The sequence below is a fragment of the Pseudophryne corroboree genome, chromosome 12 (genome assembly GCF_028390025.1).
Source record: "Pseudophryne corroboree isolate aPseCor3 chromosome 12, aPseCor3.hap2, whole genome shotgun sequence".
Lineage (NCBI taxonomy): Eukaryota > Metazoa > Chordata > Amphibia > Anura > Myobatrachidae > Pseudophryne > Pseudophryne corroboree.
In genome coordinates this window covers 26943012-26963865 of record NC_086455.1, presented here as the reverse complement: position 1 = coordinate 26963865, position 20854 = coordinate 26943012, and the positions used below count along the sequence as shown (strand labels likewise).

The window sequence follows — 20854 nt, the reverse complement described above, 5'->3', positions numbered from 1 at the left end:
GGAAGCAAATGGCTGATTGGCATTTTCTTCCATACATTACCAGATTTATGTCCCAACCAGCCAGCTAGTCGGATGATTGGAGGAAAGTTGGTCTGGTGTACGGCCAGCTTTACTTTTTAACAAAGTTGCCTGCTCTGTTTGTTACCAGGTCTCTTTATCTTGTACTGCAGATCTAGGCGCTATTATATCTTTATTAGCTAAAGGGCGAAGTAGTGCGCAGCTCCTGATTTATAGGTGTGAGCGTTTCCTTGCACTGAGACCACAGCTTATACTTCAACAAAGACTTGCTTAAACCCTTTAAGATGATGAGATTAAACTACAATGCCAGTAGAGCTCAGGTTTAAGCAGATCCATATTGAAATATTAAGTTAACCATCTGGGGACCAAAATATCTGTTTATACATTTCTAACAGGGCTGGAGAGGAGAGAATATGTACAGTAACATCTTCTTTAAGCAAAACCAGGGGAATCTTAGTTTATATGCAACACATGATATTTTTTTTTTATTGTATTTAGATATTTTACTATATATACAGTTTACTACATAGTTGCTGCTGCAGAATTTTACAGATTTTATCATCTACTTTTAACAATTTAAAGGGTCACTGGAAGATGCATCATATCATGTTAGGTGACTGCAGTAGCCTCTCCCATCCTGCAGGAGTGCTGTATAATATAATATTATTATTATTATTATTATTATTACACACTAAGGGGTCAATCCAATTAGGTACGAGTTGTTTCATGAAACTGGCAGACATTCGCTCGAATGCACACTCCCGAAAATTCTCCAATCCATTTTAAAATGCCTATTCGCAGTACTCGCAGCAGAGGTTTGTGAATTGTCAGCCATATGCGATGTGAGAGATGGGCATGAAAAAGTGGGGTGACCTTCCTGGACCCCAGAAAAGTGACAATTTCATTAACAGAATCATATAGAAGGATGTTGGTGGGCAAAAGGGAAACACTAGATGCTTTTAAAAGGGGTTGGGATTGAAATGATGGCGGTTCGGATGCCGGTGGTCAGCATACCATCTGTGGCATCCCAATGATCAGATTCCTGACTTGGGAAGGTAAGTATACTTACCTTCCCCCACTGGCCCCCTAACCCTCCCTTCTAGCAGCCTAAACCTAACCCTCCAACCCCCGTAGCCTAACCCTAACTCTCCCCGGCGGTGCCTAAACCTAACCACCCCTCCCAGCAGCCTAAACCTAACCCTCCCCCCCCTTCCCTACACAGCCTAACCCTAACCCTCACTGCGGGTGCCTTAACCTAACCCCCACCTCCCTGCAGCCTAAACCTAACCACCCCTCCCCGCAGCCTAACCCTCCCCCCTCCCCCTACACAGCCTAACCCTCCCTGCAGCCTAACCCCCACCTCCCTGCAGCCTAAACCTAACCCCCCAGGCCGCAGCCTAACCCTAACCCCCCCCTCCGCACGGCTTACCTCTGTGGCGGTATGGCAGATGTTTGTTTGGGATCCTGGCGGTCGGAATTCCGGCGCCGGGCTGGTGATCCTATTCGGGATGCTGGTGTTGGCATTCCGAGTAGTGGTGGGATTCCAACGTTGGTATTCTGACAGGTTTTTAAAAAGGTGTCAAATGGCTGATTTGTGCATTTGTAAAGAAAAGTTAAAAAAATTATAAAAAACTTACTTTTTTTTCCTTTTTTCTTTTTGTATGAAAATAAACGAAATAAAGAAGATGCTTTAGGGGGTACTTTGAAGTGACTAATGGGAGTGCAAAATGTGAATTTGCATCAAAAATTCACATCTATTAGGACTGACCCCTAAAACAGAGCTGGACAACATTAGTTTTTCAGGGGCCTGATGTGTCACAGAAAGTTGCCTGTCATCAACATTGCATAACACAGTAATCATTTAATCACTAACCTTGATTCTTCTATACATTTTATATATATATTTCCCTATGAGACAGCAGTAGTCTGGTCCATAAAAAATCTATGTGAATGTTTATGTGATAGAGTAGGACTTTCGGTGAAATGGGGTCCCGTGGAGTGGGCTGCAAGCTTACATGCTCAGCGCGATGTGTGCTGAGCGTGCGGGGGGAGCGGGTGAAACGAGCGACCTGCTAGGTTGGCCAGCGATCGCTCTGTGAGTACCCCCCTTTACACTTCAATCTAGAGCAGGTGACAGAAACAAACTATGTTGGGGAGGGCATGTATCAAACTGTGGAGAAGATATAAAACTACTCTTTGGTGCTGCCATGTGTCAGCACAGTGTGTGGAGTTGAATATACAGTGGTATTAGGTTATATTCAGAAATTCCTTATACCAGGGCTGGCCAAACCGGTCCTCGAGATCTACCAACAGTTCATGTTTTCCAGGTCTCCTGGAGATCTGTAGAATTGTCAGGTAGGAATAAATGCAGCACATCTTAATTAGTAATGACTACACCTGTGCACCAGCTAGGTGGTCTGGAAAATGTGAACTGTTGGTAGATCTCGAGGACTGGTTTGGCCAGCCCTGCCTTATACAGTATTGGCAATCGCATCTAGGTAGTCGTGGGCATATCTACAATGGGCACAGGGTGTGCTGCCACCAAATCTCAGTGCCCACTCCAGACCATCCTACAGTATGTTCTGGACTCACTTATATATTGCAGTTACAAAGAGGTCCGCGCCTTGGATCTGGTAATTATTAATTTAATCCGTTTCTCAGGAATAAGTGCATATCAGGATCATCTATATATGGCGCTCCATCCTGGCTACTGTAAAAGAATTAATATATTTCATGTTCAGTTCACCTACACTTTTTTGTTCTTCCAATGTTCCTGTTTAAGCTGTATTTTGCTGAACATCTATAGAAAATGAAACTAAAAATAACCATATTCATTATACAGTGGTTCTCAAACTCGGTCCTCAGGACCCCACACGGTTCACGTTTTCCATGTCACCCAACAGCTGCACTGAGTATCACCAACTGTCACATTTTAAAAATCTACAGGTGACCTGCAAAACATGAACCGTGTGGGGTCCTGAGGACCGAGTTTGAGAACCTGTGCATTAATATATTACTGCCGCTTGCAATGGGTAAAAAATAAAATACATCTTTGCTCTTTTCAAAGGAGGGATCCTTAAAACTATGTGACTATTTTTTGAACCTGCACATTATATCTCTGTATACTTTATAGCCATGGGGCAGAAAGGGTGGAGATCTCTGCAGTTTGTAATGCTGATAACGCACCTTTCTTCATTTAGCCCTGTGCAGTCACTCTGAAGTTCTGCAGCCAGTTTGTTTTGTATTACAGACCTAACCAGTCTCCTTACCTATGAGGTCTTCAGCATGTCATCTGACAGTGGTTCCTCGCTGTCCGCAGGAGAGAACCAACAGCTTGCCATAGTGCAACGGCAACAAGTTCTACAAGGTAAACTCCTGTTTTGTCTTCTAACAATCATTGTATAATATATTGCAGGATACTGCCACCCAAATCTAAACAAACTGATTTGTCTTTAATCAATGAGATCAGTTAACATCAATTTTGAGCTGCCATAATCGCATTAATCCACTATAAAGTCTTGTGGTTATAATAGTCCAGCACAAGGGGTGTCATTCCGAGTTGATCGCTCGCTAGCAGTTTTTAGCAGCCATGCAAACGCTATGCCGCCTCCTACTGGGAGTGTATTTTAGCTTAGCAGAAGTGCGAATGAAAGGATCGCAGAGCGGCTACAAAGTTTTTTTGTGCAGTTTTAGAGTAGCTCATAACCTACTCGGCGCTTGCGAACACTTCAGACTGTTCAGTTCCTGTTTTGACGTCACATACACGCCCTGCGTTCAACCAGCCACGCCTGCGTTTTGCCTGGCACGCATGCGTTTTTTCGAACACTCCCTGAAAACGGTCAGTTGCCACCCAGAAACGCCCTCTTCCTGTCAATCACTCTGCGGCAACCAGTGCGACAGAAAAGCTTCGCTAGACCCTGTGTGAAACTACATCGTTCATTGTAATAGTACGTCGCGCGTGTGCATTGCGCCGCAGTGCCTTTTTTTGCATCATCGCTGCACAGCGAACGAATGCAGCTAGCGATCAACTCGGAATGACCCCCAAGAGCTGTTGACGGTGGTGCTTCGAAAGCTCTGCTGTGAGTTTTTATATCGGAAAGTTATATCTCCTACTCTGGGCCATTAGGGCCACCTGGGAATCTCCCAAATTAGGGGATCCTTGGAGTGTAGACGAGTAACACTGATCAACTGATTTTACTTAATTCACACAAAATCAGCATTTTGCATCTGTTCTTTACTTATGGTTCCTGGGTGTAAGAAGCAGCAGCCAGTATTTACACTGCATGAAATAACCATAAATGTATTTATATCACTTGTATTGCAGCATAGTTTGTCCAGGTGCAGTTTACTATTGCATTGCATCAATATGTGTGTTCTGATACGCTTGTCCCATATCAGTTTAAGATTTAAGCTACAGGAGGATATCAACATTTCCGTATTTTAATTTCTAGGTTGTACTAATATTTTATTTTTGCATTTATTAAAACATATATCTGAACTTACAAAGGGCGATCTGGCATCCTGTAATATTTTCACCACTCCCTGTTTATATAGGAAACACACCTGTAGATAAAACAGGGCTCTCCGATAAATACAAATTCCAGTAACACTTTTCCTCTGACCAGGTTTCACGTGTGAATCATGTCTCACCACCCGCTGCTCTGCCCTGATCCATAATATTGTCTTAATGTGCCTGTATATCCCAGCTTTGGGGGTTATTCAGGTTTGTTAGCAAACAAAAAAAGCACACAAAAGGGCAATCCATGCTGCACTGCAGGGGGAGGGCAGATATAACCACAGGTGCAGAGAGAGTTAGATTTGGGTGCGTTATTTTGTTTCTGTGCAGGGTAAATACTGGCTGATTTATTTTTACACTGCAATTTAGATTTCAGTTTGAACACACCCCACCCAAATCTAATCTCTCTGCACATGTTACATCTGCCCCCCCTGCACTGCACATGGTTTTGCCCATTATTGTGCTTTTTTGGTTTGCTAACAGACCTGAATAAGGCCCTTTCGGCTGCTTTGGGATTTATTTTAGAAAAATAACTAAATAATTCCAAACTGAGCAGTATTGTCATTTACCTGACTGAAAGATGCGATTTTCCACTCTGGCTCTAGGATATAGAACCTGTTCTGACAAATGATATAAGAGCCTGTTTGCTGTAGGAGGTATGTGCACATTGCACAGTCTGTTCGTATGTTTCACTTTGTGTGCTGTGGGAAACACCGAGCTGGATGCATAGGGTCATTATAATAAAACATATGGGAAAGGATAAGGTTTCTTTTGGTAGAGATATCATGCAAGGCTTTTGTCCTCCAAAAATGGAAATTACCTTATTGTTTTATTTATTCCAATATATTTTCCACATGTTCCTATGTCCTATATGCATTGATTATGCATGTTAGTACATGTAAAAGTGTTATGTTCCAATCAGTAGCGGATCTTGCCACGGGCAGGCAGGACTTTTGCCCGGGGCGCCGCCTTCCGGAGGGTGCCGCACCTTGGCAAGATCCGCTGCTGCTGTGCCCCCCGCTGCCCGCTCTGTCCCTCTGCCGCTGCCCCCCGCTGTGAAGGGAACTAGACGCATCTAGTTTCCCTTCGTGGAGAGGACCTTTGCCGTGCGGTGCGCGATGACGTCATCGCGCACAGCACATCATTTCAGCGGCGCTATTACTGCACAGGGGGCATAACTGACCACGCCCCCTGTATGAAGCCACGCCCCTATTGGCCACCCGGGGCGCTAGAAGCCCAAGAACCGGCCCTGGTTCCAATATCTTAAATACTGTGATGAGACTAAATGTGAGCTGCTCTGCACCACTGACGGCCATATAATCAGAAGCAAATAAATTATTTTACCTAAACCACAACATAATCAAAGTTTACTCATCTTCCCTCGTTTCCAGAGTTCCCCTCCCCAGATCTTTCTGACTGGAAACCGTACAACACTCTCCTCTGTCCCTCAGGTCTGTTGCCCTGGTATCACCTCCATCCATTCTCTCTCAGGGGATCATTCCGAGTTGATCGCTCGCTAGCTGTTTTTAGCAGCCGTGCAAACGCTAAGCCGCCTCCCACTGGGAGTGTATTTTAGCTTAGCAGAAGTGCGAACGAAAGGATCGCACAGCGGCGGCTAACTTTTTATGTGCAGTTTTAAAGTAGCTCAAAACCTACTCAGCGTTTGGGATCACTTCAGACTATTCAGTTCCTGTTTTGACGTCGCAAACACGCCCTGCGTTCGCCCAGCCACGCCTGCATTTTTCCTGGCACGCCTGCGTTTTTCCGAACACTCCCTGAAAACGATCAGTTGACACCCAGAAACGCCCACTTCATGTCAATCACTCTGCGGCCAGCAGTGCGACTGAAATGCGTCGCTAGACCCTGTGTGAAACTACATCGTTCGTTGCAATAGTACGACGCGCCGCATGTGCAGAAGTGCCGTTTTTTTGCCTCATCGCTGTAGAGCGACCGAAAGCAGCTAGCGATCAACTCGGAATGACCCCCTCAGGCCTGTTGCTTCCACCTTCCCAGCACTGCCCGGAAACAAGCTTTCTTCACTCTTTGTAGGTCATCCCCTCAATGTACCGTGCTGAGTAATATCTGAGTACAGATGCGTCCTCATACATCCAGCCTCAATACGCCATGCTGCTGGAGATGCCTGACGTGAGTGAGCCCCAGGTCCTGTGCAACTCTGCTAATGTTGGTCGTCTTTTGCTGCCGAAAAATGCATCTTATTCGCAACGTAATGCGACTAGGACGCACAAAGAGACTGTGCTGATTAATCGGATACTTGTATATTGACATTATCTGTATACTTGTATACAGATAATATCTGGCACTTGATTGTATACAGTATATCTGACACTTGTATCTTGTGTGAGACTGAGCCTGTATACAGAGCAGAACAGAACTTGTGTTGGAAAAAAGCTGCTGCTACTACATTGTAGCACTTTGTGTACAGATTCAGAGACTCAAGGCCCTTACACGCTGGCCGATATATCGCCCGTTCTGTTGAACGGCCGATATATCGCGGGTCCGTCGGTCAGTGTGTACTACGGGCGATATGTCTGTCAACTCCGTCGTTCACAGACATATCGTGTCGGCCCTGCAGCACAGCCGACGGCCAATATATCTACCGATATATTTGCGCATCGCTGTGTTTGTACGGGCGGTCGGCCGTCCGCCCGTACACATGCTGCAGCAACCGGCGGTGATTGACACACCCAGTTCATGACGTCAGTCCCCGACAGATCGGGCAGTGTGTATGCTCAACACACTGCCCGATCCGTCCATAGATATATCTGCAGATCAATCAGCCGCACACAGATCAGCCCGCACACAGATCAGCCCGCACACAGATCAGCCGCACACAGATACACAGGTGTCATATATCACATTACTCAGCACAGTCTCCTGGTGTGTCCTAGTCGCATTGCGTTGCGAATAAGATGCATTTTTAGGCAAAAAAAAGTAAGCAAAAAAATGCTGCCCAACGCTAGAAGATTCTCACGCGACCTGGTGTGCCAAGAGCGGCTGTTTGGCGTGACTGCAGCAAAGATGTATGCGGACACATCTATTCTTCATAACTAACAGATGATGATGATGATGATGATAATAATAATAAATATGCTTTATTTCAACTAATCAGATGCTTTTAGTACATAGGTTGTCCTTTAGGACCCTCTAGTGGTCTTTAGACAGCCAGAGAACGTGAATAGCCTTTGGGCTATACTTACTAAGCGACAGCTTTGAAAAGCATTTTAAGGGGGGTACTCACGGAGCGATCGCTGCTTAAAATCTAAGCAATCTGACTAGATTGCTTAGATTTTAAGTAGTGATCTCTCCGTGTGTACCCCCCCACAGCGATAGTGATGCGCAGCCCCACGCATCGTTATCACTGGTGCTAGATTGGTCGCTCATTTCACACGCTGGCCCCCCACATGCTTAGTACACATCGCGCGTTCGCTCAGCACACATCTCTCCCCAAATCGGGCCGTGAATACGACCCTTTAGTAAATATAGTGTTTGTTGTGTAACCTAATATGTTGCAATCCTCATCACTTGGAATTGCAACTAGAAACCCTTTGGGGCAGATTCAATTAGCTGAGGGTTTACCCCTGAACTATTCAATGAAGGTTTGCTGCCCCGCGCATTAAGCCCCAGAGGATACACTTCACTTAACGTGGATATACTGTATGTATTTGCAGCTCTTGGAAAAATCCACATTAAATGCACCCTCTGAGGCTGAACACGCATGGTAACACCTCCTGCACTTAGGGGGTCATTCCGACCCGCTCGCTGCAGTTTGTCGCAGCGCAGCAATCGGGTCACCACTGCGCATGCGTCGGCACCGCAGTGCGTCGGCGCATGGCTGCCGTCGGTACCTAACGATCGCCTCTGAGACAGAGGCGGTTGCTGGGCGGGAGGGGGCTGAACGGCGGCGTTTAGCCGCCGTTCAGGGGGAGTGGTCCGGCCAACGCAGGCGTGGCCGGACCGTTGGTGGGGGGCGGTCCGCGGCGACTGCATGACGTCACACGCAGCCGCTGCGGGACGGGAAGCGATGAGTAGCTCCCGGCCAGCACGCTAAAGCTACGCTGGCCGGGAGCTACTCTTGAAGTGCAAAGGCATCGCCGCTGTGCGATGCTTTTGCACTTCTGCGGGGGGGGGGGGGGACACTGACATGCGGGGCGGACTAGCCCTGCGCTGGGCGTCCCCCCCCATGTCAGTGTGAATGATCGTAGCTGTGCTAAATTTAGCACAGCTACGATCGACTCTGAATGACCCCCTTAACGCGGAATCTTTTGGTTAAAGCGTGTTACCCGCAGGTTTAGTTGACTATAAACTGAATAGCTCCAGGAGTTAAACCTGGAGCTTAACCTATGCAGTAAACACATTGGGTAACTGAATCTGCCTCATACCTCAAGTGTGAGTAATAATTTGATAGGCTGTACTCTGAGTGAATGGCACAATTGCTATCTTTCTTGTGTAGCTGACAAGTACATGAAAACTAACATTTATAAAACAGAATTCTTGGTCAGGAATAAACATGCTATCACTGAAATAGGGCCAGCTTGTGTAGAAAAAGAAAATAATGAAATTGCACATCCTTAAATCATTGACCAGGCACAAGGTAATTACAACTGCTGAAGTAATAAAAATAAGAATTTACTTACCGATAATTCTATTTCTCGGAGTCCGTAGTGGATGCTGGGGTTCCTGAAAGGACCATGGGGAATAGCGGCTCCGCAGGAGACAGGGCACAAAAAAGTAAAGCTTTACTAGGTCAGGTGGTGTGCACTGGCTCCTCCCCCTATGACCCTCCTCCAGACTCCAGTTAGGTACTGTGCCCGGACGAGCATACACAATAAGGGAGGCATTTTGAATCCCGGGTAAGACTCATACCAGCCACACCAATCACACCGTACAACTTGTGATCTAAACCCAGTTAACAGTATGACAACAGAAAGGGCCTCTTAAAGATGGCTCCTTAACAATAACCCGAATTAGTTAACAATAACTATGTACAAGTATTGCAGATAATCCGCACTTGGGATGGGCGCCCAGCATCCACTACGGACTCCGAGAAATAGAATTATCGGTAAGTAAATTCTTATTTTCTCTATCGTCCTAAGTGGATGCTGGGGTTCCTGAAAGGACCATGGGGATTATACCAAAGCTCCCAAACGGGCGGGAGAGTGCGGATGACTCTGCAGCACCGAATGAGAGAACTCCAGGTCCTCCTTTGCCAGGGTATCAAATTTGTAAAATTTTACAAACGTGTTCTCCCCCGACCACGTAGCTGCTCGGCAGAGTTGTAATGCCGAGACCCCTCGGGCAGCCGCCCAAGATGAGCCCACCTTCCTTGTGGAGTGGGCTTTTACAGTTTTAGGCTGTGGCAGGCCTGCCACAGAATGTGCAAGTTGAATTGTGTTACAAATCCAACGAGCAATCGACTGCTTAGAAGCAGGTGCGCCCAACTTGTTGGGTGCATACAATATAAACAGCGAGTCAGATTTTCTGACTCCAGCCGTCCTTGCAATGTATTTTTAAGGCTCTGACAACGTCCAACAACTTGGAGTCCTCCAAGTCGCTAGTGGCCGCAGGCACCACAATAGGTTGGTTCAGATGAAATGCTGATACCACTTTAGGGAGAAAATGCGGACGAGTCCGCAGTTCTGCCCTATCCGAATGGAAGATTAGATAAGGACTTTTATAAGATAAAGCCGCCAATTCAGATACTCTCCTGGCAGAGGCCAGGGCTAGTAACATAGTCACTTTCAATGTGAGATATTTCAAATCCACCTTTTTCAATGGTTCAAACCAATGGGATTTGAGGAAATCTAAAACTACATTTAGATCCCACGGTGCCACCGGAGGCACCACAGGAGGCTGTATATGCAGTACTCCCTTGACAAAAGTCTGGACCTCAGGGACAGAGGCCAATTCTTTTTGGAAGAATATTGACAGGGCCGAAATTTGAACCTTAATGGATCCCAATTTGAGACCCATAGATAATCCTGATTGCAGGAAATGTAGGAAACGACCCAGTTGGAATTCCTCCGTCGGAACCCTCCGATCCTCGCACCACGCTACATATTTTCGCCAAATGCGGTGATAATGTTTCACGGTGACTTCCTTCCGTGCCTTAATCAAGGTAGGAATGACTTCTTCTGGAATGCCTTTCCCTTTTAGGATCTGGCGTTCAACCGCCATGCCGTCAAACGCAGCCGCGGCAAGTCTTGAAAAAGACAGGGACCCTGCTGTAGCAGGTCCCTTCTCAGAGGTAGAGGCCACGGTTCGTCCGTGAGCATCTCTTGAAGTTCCGGATACCAAGTCCTTCTCGGCCAATCCGGAACCACTAGTATTGTTCTTACTCTTCTTTGCCGTATGATCTTCAATACCTTTGGTATGAGCGGCAGAGGAGGAAACACATACACTGACTGGTACACCCAAGGAGTTACCAGTGCGTCCACAGCTATTGCCTGTGGATCTCTTGACCTGGCGCAATATTTGTCCAGTTTCTTGTTGAGGCGAGACGCCATCATGTCTACAATTGGTCTTTCCCAACGGTCTATTAACATGTTGAAGACTTCTGGATGTAGACCCCACTCTCCCGGATGAAGATCGTGTCTGCTGAGGAAGTCTGCTTCCCAGTTGTCCACGCCCGGGATGAACACTGCTGACAGTGCTATCACGTGATTCTCCGCCCAGCGAAGAATCTTGGCAGCTTCTGCCATTGCACTCCTGCTTCTTGTGCCGCCCTGCCTGTTTACATGGGCGACCGCCGTGATGTTGTCCGACTGAATCAACACCGGCTTTCCTTGCAGGAGAAGTTCCGCCTGGCTTAGAGCATTGTAGATTGCTCTTAGTTCCAGAATGTTTATGTGAAGAGACTTTTCCAGACTCGTCCATACTCCCTGGAAGTTTCTTCCTTGTGTGACTGCTCCCCAGCCTCTCAGGCTGGCGTCCGTGGTCACCAGGATCCAATCCTGAATGCCGAATCTGCGGCCTTCTAATAGGTGAGCCTTCTGCAACCACCACAGAAGTGACACCCTTGTCTTTGGTGACAGGGTTATTCGCAGGTGCATCTGCAGATGCGACCCTGACCATTTGTCCAACAGATCCCTTTGGAATATTCTTGCATGGAATCTGCCGAATGGAATTGCTTCGTAAGAAGCCACCATTTTTCCCAGGACTCTTGTGCATTGATGTACTGACACTTTTCCTGGTTTTAGGAGGTTCCTGACCAGATCGGATAACTCCTTGGCTTTTTCCTCTGGAAGGAAAACCTTTTTCTGAACCGTGTCCAGAATCATTCCTAGGAACAGCAGACGAGTTGTCGGGATTAAATGGGATTTTGGAATATTCAGAATCCACCCGTGTTGTCTTAGCACCTCTTGAGATAGTGCTAAAGCTGTCTCCAGCTGTTCTCTGGACCTTGCCCTTATTAGGAGATCGTCCAAGTATGTGACAGTTTTGAACAATGAACCTGAGGTACCCCTGGTGTGCGGGGTAAATCGGAACGTGTAGATACGCATCCTTGATGTCCAAGGATACCATAAAGTCCCCTTCTTCCAGGTTCGCTATCACTGCTCTGAGTGACTCCATCTTGAACTTGAACTTTTTTATGTAGAGGTTCAAGGACTTCAGATTTAGAATAGGCCTTACCGAGCCATCCGGCTTCGGTACCACAAATAGAGTGGAATAATACCCCTTTCCTTGTTGTAATAGGGGTACTTTGACTATCACCTGCTGAGCGTACAGCTTGTGAATGGCTTCCAACACCCTCTCCCTTTCGGAAGAGACGGTTGGTAAGGCAGACTTCAGGAAACGATGAGGAGGATCCGTCTCTAATTCCAACCTGTACCCCTGAGATATTATCTGCAGGATCCAGGGGTCTACCTGCGAGTGAGCCCACTGCGCGCTGTAATTTTTGAGACGGCCCCCCACTGTCCCCGAGTCCGCTTGAGAGGCCCCAGCGTCATGCTGAGGTTTTTGCAGGAGCCGGGGAGGGCTTCTGTTCCTGGGAAGGAGCTGCCTGTTGGTGTCTCTTCCCTCTTCCTCTGCCTCGTGGCAGGTACGACAAGCCCTTTGCTCTCTTATTTTTGTAGGAGCGAAAAGGCTGCGGTTGAAAGGTCGGTGCCTTTCTCTGTTGGGGAGTGACTTGAGGTAAAAAAGTGGATTTCCCGGCAGTAGCCGTGGCCACCAAGTCTGATAGACCAACTCCAAATAACTCCTCCCCTTTATACGGCAAAACCTCCATGTGACGTTTTGAATCCGCATCGCCTGTCCACTGTCGTGTCCATAAGGCTCTTCTGGCTGAAATGGACATAGCACTCACCCGAGATGCCAGTGTGCAAATATCCCTCTGTGCATCACGCATATAGATAAATGCATCCTTTATTTGTTCTAACGACAGTAAAACATTGTCCCTATCTAGGGTATCAATATTTTCAATCAGGGATTCTGACCAAACTACTCCAGCACTGCACATCCAGGCAGTTGCTATAGCTGGTCGTAGTATAACACCTGCATGTGTGTATATATTCTTTTGAATAACTTCCATCTTTCTATCTGATGGATCCTTAAGTGCGGCCGTCTCAGGAGAGGGTAACGCCACTTGTTTGGATAAGCGTGTGAGCGCCTTGTCCACCTTAGGGGGTGTTTCCCAGCGCGCCCTAACCTCTGGCGGGAAAGGGTATAATGCCAATAACTTTTTTGAAATTATCAACTTTTTATCAGGAGCAACCCACGCTTCATCACACACGTCATTTAATTCTTCTGATTCAGGAAAAACTGTTTGTAGTTTTTTCACACCATACATAATACCCTGTTTTACGGTATCTGTAGTATCAGCTAAATGTAACGTCTCCTTCATTGCCAAAATCATATAACGTGTGGCCCTACTGGAAAATACGTTTGAATTTCTACCGTCGTCACTGGAATCAGTGCCCGTGTCTGGGTCTGTGTCGACCGACTGAGGCAAAGGGCGTTTTACAGCCCCTGACGGTGTTTGAGGCGCCTGGACAGGCATTAATTGATTGTCCGGCCGCCTCATGTCCTCAACTGACTGTTTAAGGGAAGATAAACCATCACGTAATTCCACAAATAAAGGCATCCATTCTGGTGTCGACCCCCTGGGGGGTGACATCTGCATATTTGGCAATTGCTCCGCCTCCACACCAATATCGTCCTCATACATGTCGACACCACGTACCGACACACACCGCAAACTCACAGGGAATGCTCTAATGAAGACAGGACCCACTAGCCCTTTTGGGGAGACAGAGGGAGAGTCTGCCAGCACACACCACAAAGCGCTATATATACAAGGGATATCCTTATATTAAGTGCTCCCTTATAGCTGCTTTAATATATATATATATATAGCCATTAATGTGCCCCCCCTCTCTGTTTTACCCTGTTTCTGTAGTGCAGTGCAGGGGAGAGACCTGGGAGCCGTTCTGACCAGCGGAGCTGTGACAGAAAATGGCGCCGTGTGCTGAGGAGATAGGCCCCGCCCCTTTTTCGGCGGGTTCTTCTCCCGCTATTTTTCCAGTCAGGCAGGGGTTAAATATCTCCATATAGCCCCTATGGGCTATATGTGAGGTATTTTTAGCCTTGTATAAGGTTTATATTTGCCTCTCAGAGCGCCCCCCCCCAGCGCTCTGCACCCTCAGTGACTGCCCAGTGAAGTGTGCTGAGAGGAAAATGGCGCACAGCTGCAGTGCTGTGCGCTACCTTATGAAGACTGAGGAGTCTTCAGCCGCCGGTTTCCGGACCTCTTCACGCTTCAGCATCTGCAAGGGGGTCGGCGGCGCGGCTCCGGGACCGGACTCCACGGCTGGGCCTGTGTTCGATCCCTCTGGAGCTAATGGTGTCCAGTAGCCAAGCAGCAAATCCACTCTGCATGCAGGTGAGTTTACTACTTTCCCCCTAAGTCCCACGTTGCAGTGATCCTGTTGCCAGCAGGACTCACTGTAAAGAAAAAAACCTAAACTAAACTTTCTCTAAGCAGCTCTTTAGGAGAGCCACCTAGATTGCACCCTTCTCGTTCGGGCACAAAATCTAACTGGAGTCTGGAGGAGGGTCATAGGGGGAGGAGCCAGTGCACACCACCTGACCTAGTAAAGCTTTACTTTTTTGTGCCCTGTCTCCTGCGGAGCCGCTATTCCCCATGGTCCTTTCAGGAACCCCAGCATCCACTTAGGACGATAGAGAAACATTAGTAAGTGGTGCTATTAGAGAATTGTGCAGTATTCTTACCAGTAGGGTAGAGACATGTGTGAACACGAGGAAGGCCACGCCTGCTATAATATTATATACTCAGTAAACACACACACTCCACTTGCCAATTGTACTATTATCACCCATCTGGCAGTAAAAACAAGCATAGCAGGACATACGGGTGAACGTATAAAGGCTGATTTGGAGAAATATCTGCTCAGTTCTCCATTTTGTGAAATGTCCTTTTCCCAATGTGATTCGCAATGTCGTTCTATTCAAGCAACGGATTGCAAATAAAATAAAAAGTAATTACAATATTTATGCAGGGTAATATAAATTGTGACTGTAAATGCACCATAACAAATTATGGGGTCGATCCTATTACCCTCAAATGGTGCGATGTGCCATTGCCGCGGCATTTAAACGCTGGCAACGGTACCCGATCTCATACCCTTTGCGTGCTGATTTCGGACTGAATTCGAACAAAAGTGCTCGGAAACCTATGGGGCAGCGAGCACTTTTGTGCGAATTCGGGCCGCTGTAAAGTGCGACCACTGCCGCGATGATACACACCAGAGATATCATCACAGCTAATAGGATAGTATGATCTACATGCCATGCAGATATGTATCTGCCAGTTCAGTCTTCCTGCACAGAGACACACGTAAAGATCCGCAAAGTGTTTGTGAAAGTTTGTACCAATCTATATTGTTACCTTCAAACGCTGAACCGAATGTATATTGATATATTTGTAATACATAATGCAAACACTTGATGAAGCAGAAGTAGCTTTCATGTATTTGCTAACATTGGGGTTAATTCCAAGTTGATTGCAGCAGCAAATTTTTTAGCAGTTGGGCAAAACCATGTGCACTGCAGGGGAGGCAGATATAACATTTGCAGAGAGAATTAGATTTGGGTGTGATGTGTTCAAACTGAAATCTAAATTGCAGTGTAAAAATAAAGCAGACAGTATTTACCCTGCACAGAAATAAAATAACCCACCCAAATCTAACTCTTTCTGCACATGTTCTATCTGCCTCCCCTGCAGTGCACATGGTTTTGCCCAACTGCTAACAAAATTCCTGCTGCGATCAACTTGGAATTACCCCCATTATCATGAGGCTTATTACAAGCATGCAAGCAACAATATAACCATCTGCCAATCTCATTAAAAGTCTATTTGACATCTTAACACATCTGACTGCTCTGCCCAATTGTAGATACAAGGACACTCATCTTGATGAGATGGGAAGCGATAGTAAAAAAAACAACCCTGCTCTTGAGATGTTGCAATCTAATTGGGAAGTAGGGACACAGGCTGTGGGTGTTGGCACAGGAGGGAAAGAACAATGAGGCAGATGTATTAACCTGGAGAAGGCATAAGGAAGTGATAAACCAGTGATAAATGCAAGGTGATAAACACACCAGCCAATCAGCTCCCATATGTAAATTAATAGTTAGGAGCTGATTGGCTGGTGCATTATCACCTTGCACTTAACACTGCTTTATCACTGGTTTATCACTTCCTTATGCCTTCTACAGGTTAATACATCTACCCCAATAAGAGAAGAAACAGGTGGGAGAATGGTAGGCTTTGGTGAAGAATCATTTAAGACTTTGTAAAGTGGGTGAAGAGTTCCATAGGTGGTGAGATCAGCATGAGAGAAAACTTGAAGGCAGGAAGTGGTAGCCAGTGTGGAATCAAGACACAGGCTGGTTTCAGAATGAAGAGGGCAGGTGGGATGTTATAGGGTGATGAGATAAGAGATGTAGTGGGGGAGGAGGTTGATTAAGGGATCTGTAAGTGACAGTCACAAGGTTGATTTTGATTCTGTAAGGTATGAGGAATGGTTGCAGGGATTTGCAGAGCAGGAGGCAAGAATGGAGAGCAGGAGAGGAAAATCAATCTGGCCTTGGCGTTGAGGGCATATTAAAGCACTGAAAAACTAATGGAAGGTTACTGTAATTGAAGCAGAAGATAATGTGAGAGTGAATATAACATGAAAGAATGAAAACATGGCTTTGCTCAATAACGTAATCTAAAAGATGTGTGGAAGACGTAATACTCACAGTAGCAGAATAACAATTGTAGTTTCTGATCTGGAAAGTGTGTGTGACTATTGTAAGCGTAAGGCGGATAAATTAACTGGTGACTATACACATTTTAAAACTGTCATCTGCTTCCAGCCATACCTGTCATCTCAGTACTTTTTACTGCACCGCTGTCACTTTTAGATCCAGTTTTTCAGGTGCATGTACAGTAACGTCAAAATGACCTGTAAGGTGTTTGGTAGATGAAAACACACGCACACCTTTCACATATCTTTCAGGGCCCTGGGGCAACAATTTGTTTAACTTACTGTTGAAGATCTGGACAGTTTACAGCCTTGGCGAGGTTCCTGTGTTATACATTTGTTGCTGTAAATTTTCTATAGTAGCAAGGTTAGTGGCACATATAGGGGCAGATTTATTAAGCTCGGTGAAGTGATAAAGTGGAAGGTGATAAAGGACCAGCCAGTCAGATTTTAACTTCCATGTCACAGGCTGGGTTTGAAAAATGACAGTTAGGAGCTGACTGGCTGGTCTAATATCACCTTCCACTTTATCACTTCACCAAGCTTAATACATCTGCCCCATATATTGTAATGTGTTCTATTCTGTTAAATTCCATCTTAAAGTTAATTGAAGTACAGATTGATTTAGCTCAGTGCATGTTCTATTACAGTACTGGATCTGGGACTCCGGGTCAACACCAATTAGGTCGAGACACCTTAGGCCGACATGGTCAATATGTGGACTTGAACAAAGTTGACATGGAAAAAGGTCGACATGAGTTTTTAATGTTTTTCTTTGGTGTGGTTTTCTCCATAATGTGACCGGGAACCCCAATTAGTGCACTGTGACCCCTCGCCATGCTTCGGCAGGTTACCGTTCCCAATTGTAGTCCACGTGGATCGTAAAGTATGAAAAAGTAAAAAAAAATGAAGGAAAACAAGAAGTGTAAAACTCATGTCGACCTTTTGTCTGTGTCGACCTATTTCAGGTGTCGACCTAAGGTGTGTTGACCAATTGGTGTCGACCTGGAGTCCGGATACCGCAGTACTATGGCTGGCTGCAGGTTGTTCTACCCCTTCCAAAGCTAATGCTCTGATTGGCTACATGTGGTTCTAGTGCTGTCATTTTCTGGTTGGTTATATGTTGGTCTAGTACTGTGATGTAATGCTCCAATTAGCCACAGAGAATAATTGTGTACAATCAGACTCAAAGCAACATGGTATTGTTAAAAGCCCTGGGTGCTGATCATTCCTATAGCACATTGGGGGTCATTCTGACCCGATCGCATGCTGCAGTCTGGCATGCGCAGGCGCATGCCAGACGTCCGAAGGACGTCGGGCCGCTACGATCACCTCTGCCTGATTGACAGGAAGAGGCGGTCGCTGAATGGGGGGGGCGGGCGGAACGGCTGCGTTTGCCCGCTGTTTCGTGGGCGCGGTCTGGCCCACGCAGGCATGGCCGGACCTAATGGGCGGCTGCGTGACATCCCACGCTAAAGCTGCGCTGGCCGGGAGCTACTCTTGAAGTGCAAAGGCATCGCCGCTGTGCGATGCCTTTGCACTTCTGCGGGGTAGGGGGGCGGCACTGACATGCGGGGCGGGATAACCCTGTGCTGGGCGTCCCCCCCATGTCAGTGTGAATGATCGTAGCTGTGCTAAATTTAGCACAGCTGCGATCCTCTCGGAATGACCCCCATTGTCTTAGCATTTGGAGAGCTTTGGCCCAACCTTTGCTAGATTACAATCAATTGCTTTCCACATATTATACATGTTATGACTGATGCAGACTAGAATAGAAACCACGTGTTCTAGTGCAATATTTCTGAGCAGCTGTTTCACAAGATCATGCATGTTGAGGTAATGCCTTCAGATAACATATAACAGAATGTAATATTAATACATTGATGTGCAAGCTATCCAAAAATAATCTGTGAATGCCTCATATTGTGAAATTTCCCCGGGACTGTCCATTTCTAAGTGCAGAACAAAAGAGAGACATTCCTGAAATGTTGCTAACATAGGACAGGGTTTGCAACAAGTTATTAGTGACAGAATATTTGCAATTATTTTCTGTGGTTCAATGAAGAATATAACGCTTCACAAAAAAGTGTCTTAGAGGGGTATCATCAGGGCCGGCAACAGAAATCTTGGGGCCCTGTACATTGATATCTTTGTGGGCACCCTCCACCCCTGCCCAAACCCCCCTTGCCCCCTGACCCACACATCCCTCCCTGCATGTGCGAATAAATGTATTTACAAATATTTGAATGGTGTAGCTAGCATTCAGTGCAAGATGTTCTGCAATACCCACCAAACACCCACTTTGAGCAGAAAGCTTGATTCGGCCACTAATTGTTAAATATAATCCCTATTTCTCACCTCAATGTGAGATTCTTGTTTAACAGATTTTACTGGTAAATTACCAGTAAAATCTGTTAATCAAGAATTTCACATTGAGGTGAGAAATAGGGATGATATTTAACAATTGCTGGCTGGTAAAACACTGGAGCTTTATTGGTACCTTTAATAACTGGTTAATCAAGTGTAAAAAAAAAACCCACAAAGAAACATGGCACTGCTCTGCTCACCAGAGTCACCACCAAATCAATCTTGGCTGTCCTGTACTGTTCTTCCCCCAGCAGTCTGTCAGGCCGCTGCTGGGCTGCTCTCCTCAAAAGTTGCGTCGCTGACTGAGCCGCCCTGTGTTCCTCAAAGGACGGACGACGCTGCAGTAGCAGCAGTACGCAGGGAAGGGCGGGTGGGTGGTGCGCCGGACGTCACATGACTTGTCACGTGAGTGAGGTCAGAGGCTCAGAGCAGGGCTGCAGTGCCAGGAGCTTGGGGATTACATTACCGCTGCCGGCCCGCCGCCTAGGGTAGTATAAACATAAGTACCATCAAGACTTGCAGTACTTGCATGTAGAGGTATCTTTAGAGAATTCTTCTCCTGAGATTCATGCTAGGGACCTTTAGAAAAAAAAAATATATATATAGCTAGGGAGATACATATATCTGCCCAACACTGGTGTCTTATAGGCCTTCCTGCTAGTCTTTGTGATACAGAAGCTTTGGCACACAGAGGGAGATATGTGGAACCTTCTATTACATCATGAAATACATTTGTGTCAGTATAAATTTCCTGACAAAGATGCATGAAGAGCTGGGAGGTGGAATATCAAAAGGTGGTCACAGGTTTAAATAAAAGTAATAAAGACTACTCTTATACAGGAGAGACAGCAGAATCTCCTGGTTACTGATGTATCAGGCCCTTTTAAAGTTGTTGGGTTTTTTTAGCACCAGGGAAAGAAGTATGGATTTTGTATTTTGAAAAATCATAAACCTTGTCTCTTTCCCAAAAAAACCTCTAGCGCATAATACAGTTTGCTTTAATAGCAAAAAATCCTCCAGAAGTCCATACATATATAATAGGATGATTTCCTTGATCAACATATAGTTTCTGGTTACAGTAGTCTTTTATATAGTCTATTGTTTTAGGCAACACTTATATTTTACTACACTGTCTGCCAAACCGGTTCATGTGTGAGTGCCCAGTATTACAGTTCTAATTGTACAGAACTATTTTGTTCATTTAAGTCAAAGTTTAGGAAATCATGGCTGGGGTCTCAGATTTATGTCTTAGCACTAGCATGCAACATCAAGCAGACTTAAAGCAAACATGATGTAATTTATGAGGCATAAAATCAAAGCCACATGCGAAATCAAACAACTAAAGCAAACAAAAGCTATTATAATAAATAAACTGTCTTGTAAAAAACAAATGAAAGCATAGTCAATGGGAAGAGAATAGTTTGTTATAGAAGTTAGATCAAACAGCATTGTAAAATAAAAAAAACTCTGAACCACACATGAAAAGAGCGTGAACTAGTATAATGTTTAAACTGCATTGTATCCAAATAGGTCGGAGATAGTAACTGCCGTACTGATGGTAAGATCGCAGTCTGGAATCTGACGCGTTTTGTCAAATGACCCCTGTGATATTTCTATCAGTACACTTGTTACTATCTCTGACCTATTTGTATGCTATGTCGAAGCA

At 45.8% G+C, this 20854-nt stretch overlaps 1 protein-coding gene across 2 annotated transcripts in view; it reads left to right on the top strand.

The window, feature by feature from the left end:
* Positions 1–20854, top strand: part of SYNE2 (spectrin repeat containing nuclear envelope protein 2) — a 447442-nt gene that overhangs the window by 37563 nt on the left and 389025 nt on the right. For both annotated transcript variants that reach the window (XM_063947243.1, XM_063947242.1), the window contains exon 2: positions 3269–3385. In XM_063947243.1, coding sequence (XP_063803313.1) covers positions 3304–3385 — 82 coding nt within the window. In that variant the 5' untranslated portion in view covers positions 3269–3303. The remainder of the gene's footprint in view (positions 1–3268; positions 3386–20854) is intronic.